Source organism: Eleutherodactylus coqui, chromosome 1 (genome assembly GCF_035609145.1).
Source record: "Eleutherodactylus coqui strain aEleCoq1 chromosome 1, aEleCoq1.hap1, whole genome shotgun sequence".
Taxonomy (NCBI): Eukaryota; Metazoa; Chordata; class Amphibia; order Anura; family Eleutherodactylidae; genus Eleutherodactylus; species Eleutherodactylus coqui.
In genome coordinates, this window is record NC_089837.1 from 64,458,613 (window position 1) to 64,464,759 (window position 6,147).

Below are 6,147 nucleotides of genomic sequence, written 5' to 3' on the forward strand. Positions count from 1 at the left end.
CTGACCAGTGGGCAAGATACAGTCAAAGATGATACTGGCATCTATATCAAGCAACTGAAAGAGGCCGTGCAAAACCGAATAACATGGAGGGAGCTTGCGTTTAGGGTCGCTGAGGTTCATGAACGGCTAACAATAATAAAATGATAATGTATGTCACTGGTCGTAATGGCATGAATTTTAAAGAGGTTTTCTGTATGATTAAAAAATATTATCCTCACACTAAGAAATGTGATAAAATTATAATATAACCAATACTGGCTGAAAATACCCGTCACTGCAGTGCCGATGTGGCGGTGAATCCCGACGGAGAGATCTTTGATTTACGTGTATGCCTTTACCTATTTCTCAGGTCGTACAACCAACCCTATCGGTAAAACCTCATTCCATATCTACACATATCCTGACTGATTCAAGGGGTTTTCTGCCCAGTTTTCAACTCTGGATAGGTCATCAGTAGTTGATGAATGGGGGTCCACAACTCGGGATCCCCGTCCATCAGCTGATCGTCTGGCCCGCTGTCCATTACAGCAGGACGGACAACATTATCAGCGGACAGTGGAGGAAGTGGGAGCGCCGGCTTCACACCCATTGAAATTGATAGAAGAGCCGCACTGCTATTCCACTTCCTGCTCCTGGTCTGAATAGGAAGTGGAATACCAGTGCGGCGCTCCCGGTGGTTTCAGTGGCAGTGAAGCCGGCGCTCCCACTTCCTTCCCTGTCCATTGATTATGTCACTGCAGTGGGCCAGGCGATCAGCTGATGGACGGGGCTCCCGAGCAGCGGACTTCTGACCATCCACTACTGATGGCAAGTCCAGAGGGCAGGAAACCCCTGTTAGAAGAATCCTCGCAGGCAGGATAATTACCATAAAGCAAGTCTAAAACTAAACTGTATAATCTCTTCTTATTTCCAGAACTGTCGCGGGAGTTCCTAGACCTTCTGGAACAGAACCCCAAATGGATGCCGAAAGACCCTATTAAAAGCCGTAAGTGTTGATCTTATAGATAGGGAATTCTCATGGCGGCCATCTACAGAGTATAGAACTGGGCAGTAGTGACGGGCTGTGTCTTATAGGGGAACTCTTCTATAGACGCATGTTAGTTAGAGAAGGGACGCAGTTATACCAGCGCTAGAGCTTATATAGAGGTCATGTAGAGGGTTAATGCTGAGGTTGGAAAGGGATAGATTAGTTTATCCATAAGATGGTCATATACAAGGAGGGGGAGGGGGGTTAAGACTGGAGAGTTTTACTTTGATTTCTGTTTGCACATCTAAAGAATATATCATTCTTGTTTTTCTCAGGTCAGGGCAGGATGAACATCCGGAAGCCGTTCCGTGCAGGTAAGTCTTCTCTCATCTATTAGATCCTATATATTATGTGCATCATCTCTACACAGTATACACACAGATCACCTATAGATTATACACATATACTGACTGACTAAGAACCCCCACAGATAAAACATGTCTTAAAGGTAAACTATATAAATGACTTCTCCTTTCCAGAACTTCCAGCAGCCGCACAGGATGACCCGGAAGAACGGTATCCGTGGATGAGGAGAGCCAGGAGTAAAAGTAAGTGGTTGTTTCATGGGGTCACATATGGAGAAAACACTCCTGAAACACATTCAAAAAATCATAACCCGATTTTTCCGGCGACATGAGGCTACATGGGGCTGTTTTTTGCGGTTGTGTTTTTCAGTGGCGCCATTTAATATACAGCACTGTATAATCTACCAGAACACTTTTAGAGACTTCTAGTTTTAATTGGCACTATTTTGGGCAACATATGCATTTTTGGTAACTTTTTATTAAAATTTTTTGTGCAGATGGATTGCCCAAAAAAGCACAATCCTGGCAATGTGTATTTTTTTTTAACGGTCTTCAACACGCGGGATAAATTATGTTATTTTTTTTTTATAAGTCGGGCTTTTTCGGATGCAGCAATACTTATTTTTAATTTATTCATTTTATTTTTTGATGCAACAACGGGTAAAAGGGGGATTTTAAAAATTTTAGATTTGCTATTGATTAAAAACACTTTATTAAACTTAAAGGGGTATTCTGGTTTTGAAGCAAATTTGAAAATTTCCAGATATGAGAGGTGTTTGCTCCATGTTTATGCACAGCTGGTTGTGGGTATAAATTGCGCAGCCATTACCTTCTGCTCCTGTTCTCCGTTTCTGAAGTTTCCCCACATCACTATTTTCCAATATGGCCGCCGCCACCCTGCCAATATGCAGGTTGAAATTACATTCATCACAATTCCCTGCTCTGTACTTTCCTCCTGTCCGTCCCGCTAAGCGCTGCGCTGTTATTGGTCAGCAATCCAGTCCAAAAAAAGGCGGTCTGTAGTCGTTTTTGCTGAGTATAGCGCTGGAATGCCTACAGGATGTACCCAGGGCAACGTGTGAATAGACCCTTCTGAGGTGCCAGGAGAAGGTAATGGCTTGTAGAGCTTCAGGCACAAAATCCAAAGCAGAACCGCACTGCAAACTTTAATAATATTTGATTAGCATTCATTTGATGGCAGACACCATTAATTTAATGAATTTTTTTTAAAGTCGAAATAGGGGACTTGATCTTACAATCATCTGATCGCATGTAGAATATATCGTAATACTTCAGTATTGCAGAAGCCATCCTATTAAGCCCTGTCAGGGGCAGGGCTTAATAGGAGGAAATCCATGGCAAGCCTAGGGGCCATCACAGGGTCCCAGACTGCCATGGTAAGCAATCCGCAGCCTGTGATCTCATCACAAGGAGGCCATTTGGGTAAGAGAGGATCTCCCTCTCTTTGTTCTGCCGCTGTCAGCGCCGTACATGTATGTCAAGAAGAGGTTAAATGTGAAACTCTATGAATCCCTTTTCATTTCAGAGCTGGAAGAGGAGCTCAAAAAAATCGAGAAGCAGGAGGCCCTCCCTGAGCTGGAGTGACAGTAAGTACTTACCTGATGGGGTCACATAGCTGCTATCTAAACAGCATAAAACTGGGCCGGGCGTGTCTTAACCCCTTCATTCCTGAGACCATTTTAGGTTTTTTTGCTGGTAGCTTTCGCCTTTCCAGAGCTATAGCTTGCTGTTATTCGGTAACGCAGCGGCACGAGGGCTTGTTGTTTGCAGGATAAGTTCTATTTTTTATGTCTGGTGAAACAGAAAAAATGCAGTTACACCGCTCTTGTTTGGGCTTCGTTACTACGGCGTTCGCTGTGCAATAAGAATGACTGTTAGTTGTATTCTGCGGTCGATCCAGCGATACGAACGTTATATCGTTTCTTCACGTTTCACCAGTTTAATAACAGAAGAAGAAACACGTTTCCTTTTAAACAACATGGCAGTTTGTTGCCGTATTCTGCGCCCCACAATGTGGTCATGTTTCCGGTGACGGAGCCGCGGGGGTTGGGGTGAGGGAGGGGCATGTTTTGGGGGGCGAGCTGTAGTTTCTATTATACCATTATGGGGAGCGTGACATTTTTAAATCACTTTTCTTTTTCGAGGCAATGTTACAAAAAACAGCAACAAAATGTGATACTTTATAGTTCAGACTTTTATGGACGCAGCGATGGCGATTATGTCTATTCTTTAGAGATTTACTAATCCAAGTCCTGGGCGGCGCTGGTTCTTGGAGGAGTATAGTAGGTGTTTGTATAGGGGGGATTCTGTGCTGCTTTATCCCTGAGGCCGGCAAGATGGTGGGGCGAGGGGCGGACATTACTGTCTCTGTGGGGTTTGTACAGGGGGGATTCTGTGCTGCTTTATCCCTAAGGCTGGGAGGACGGTGGGGCGAGCGGCGGATATTACTGTCTCTGTAGGGTTTGCTTGTCGCAGTTCTTGGAAAATACACTTCTGTTTTCTATCCAGTGATTGTATTTTTATGCTCTTATTTTCTAATAATCTCAACAGAAACAACAACAGTCACAGTGGCAGCAACAACAGCGGCAGCCGTGGAAACAACAGCGGCAGCAACAACAGCGGCAGCCGTGGAAACAACAGCGGCAGCAACAACAGCGGCAGCCGTGGAAACAACAGCGGCAGGAACAACAGTGGCAGCCGTGGAAACAACAGCGGCAGCAACAACAGCGTTAGCCGTGGAAACAACAGCGGCAGCCGTGAAAAACAACAGTGGCGGCAACAACACCAACAGCGGCGGCAACAACAGCATCAGCCGTGGAAACAACAACGGCAGCAACAACAGCGGCAGCCGTGGAAACAACAGCGGCAGCAACAACAGCGGCAGCCGTGGAAACAACAGCGGCAGGAACAACAGCGGCAGCCGTGGAAACAACAGCGGCAGCAACAACAGCGTTAGCCGTGGAAACAACAGCGGCAGCCGTGAAAAACAACAGTGGCGGCAACAACACCAACAGCGGCGGCAACAACAGCATCAGCCGTGGAAACAACAACGGCAGCAACAACAGCGGCAGCCGTGGAAACAACAGCGGCAACAACAACAGCGCCAGCCATGGAAACAACAGCGGCAGCACTAACACCAACAGCGGCGGCAACAACAGCATCAGCCGTGGAAACAACAGTGGCGGCAACAACAGTGTCAGCCGTGGAAACAATACCGACAGCAACAGTAGCGTCAGCCATGGAAACAATACCGACTGTGGCAGCAACAATACAGACAGCAACAGTGGCGGTAACAACAGCGTCTTCCGTGGAAAGGACAGTGCCGGCAACAACACCAACAGTGGCGGTGGCAACTGTGTGACCCCAGTAGTGGGCCTTAAACCTGCACATACATCTTTCTTTTTGAAGCTGTGGCTTGACTGACTACTGACGGCTGGGCTCCTGCTCTAACCAGTAGGAATGGAGAAACCTCAGATCCTGGCAGTTTAACCCCTTACATGCCACAATCAAAAGCAACTGCAGCATGTAAGCAGATGAAAGACGGAGGAGCTCTTTCTGTCACCCATCGACACCCTGGAATGGGATCGCAAGCTAACAATGTGTTCCCATTGCAGCTGGAAGCCTGACAAAGGAAAAATGAAGATGTTCTGGATCTTAGCGATGCAGAATCAATTGTTTATCTTTAAAAACGTGTTTATATTGTGCAAAAGTAGTAAAAAATAAAAAATAAATTTTACAAACATAAGAAAGCTATCATGTTATTTTTACCGAATGGTGAATGCTGTAAAACAAGTGGTGGGTTTTCTGGACATAGATTACATTATATGTACCCCCAGAGTGCTGCCATTACAAATACACCTCATCCCAAAAACCAAGCCGTCGTACGGCTCAGTCAACGAGTCATGGCTCTTACAATACAATGGTGAAAATCGCTGGGTCCTTAAGACTTTTACAACTGTATACAAAAACAAGGAAGAAAGATTCCAACTGGGGAACCAGAGATAAACAGGGGAGGGGGCGAATATACAATAAGTCCACTCAGCAGGACCAACAAGCCAGGAAGAACAGGACCTCATAGAGCGGGGAGTCCTACACCCTTGAGGACAGGAAGAACAGGACCCCATAGAGCGAGGCGTCCTACACCCTTGAGGACAGGAAGAACAGGACCCCATAGAGCAGGGAGTCCTACACCCTTGAGGACAGGAAGAACAGGACCCCATAGAGCGAGGCGTCCTACACCCCTGAGGACAGGAAGAACAGGACCCCATACAGCGAGGCGTCCTACACCCCTGAGGACAGGAAGAACAGGACCCCATAGAGCGAGGCGTCCTACACCCTTGAGGACAGGAAGAACAGGACCCCATAGAGCAGGGAGTCCTACACCCCGGAGGAGAGGAAGAACAGGACCCCATACAGCAAGGCATCCTACACCCCTGAAGACAGGAAGAACAGGACCCCATTGAGCGGGGCGTCCTACACCCCTGAGGACAGGAAGAACAGGACCCCATAAAACGGGGCATCCTACACCTCTGAGGACAGGAAGAACAGGACCCCAGAGAGCGGGGCATCCTACACCCCTGAGTACAGGAAGAACAGGACCCCATAGAGCGGGGGGTCCTACAACCCTTAGGAGAGGAAGAACAGAACCCCATAGAGCTGGGTGTCCTACACCCCTGAGGACAGGGAGAACAGGACCCGATAGAGCCGAGCATCCTACACCCCTGAGGACAGGAAGAACAGGACCCCATAGAGCAAGGCGTCCTACACCCCTGAGGACAGGAAGAACAGGACCCC

The 6,147-nt window shown here is 47.2% G+C and overlaps 1 protein-coding gene across 1 annotated transcript in view; it reads left to right on the top strand.

Annotated features, from left to right (window-relative positions):
* The window catches only part of TTC32 (tetratricopeptide repeat domain 32), a 43,685-nt gene extending 38,624 nt beyond the window's left edge, over positions 1 to 5,061 (top strand). The window contains exons 7-11 of the mRNA XM_066596942.1: positions 914 to 985; positions 1,303 to 1,341; positions 1,507 to 1,575; positions 2,879 to 2,939; positions 3,904 to 5,061. Of these exons, the coding sequence (XP_066453039.1) occupies positions 914 to 985; positions 1,303 to 1,341; positions 1,507 to 1,575; positions 2,879 to 2,937 (239 nt within the window). The 3' untranslated portion in view covers positions 2,938 to 2,939; positions 3,904 to 5,061. The remainder of the gene's footprint in view (positions 1 to 913; positions 986 to 1,302; positions 1,342 to 1,506; positions 1,576 to 2,878; positions 2,940 to 3,903) is intronic.
* The last annotated feature ends 1,086 nt before the right edge of the window (positions 5,062 to 6,147 follow it).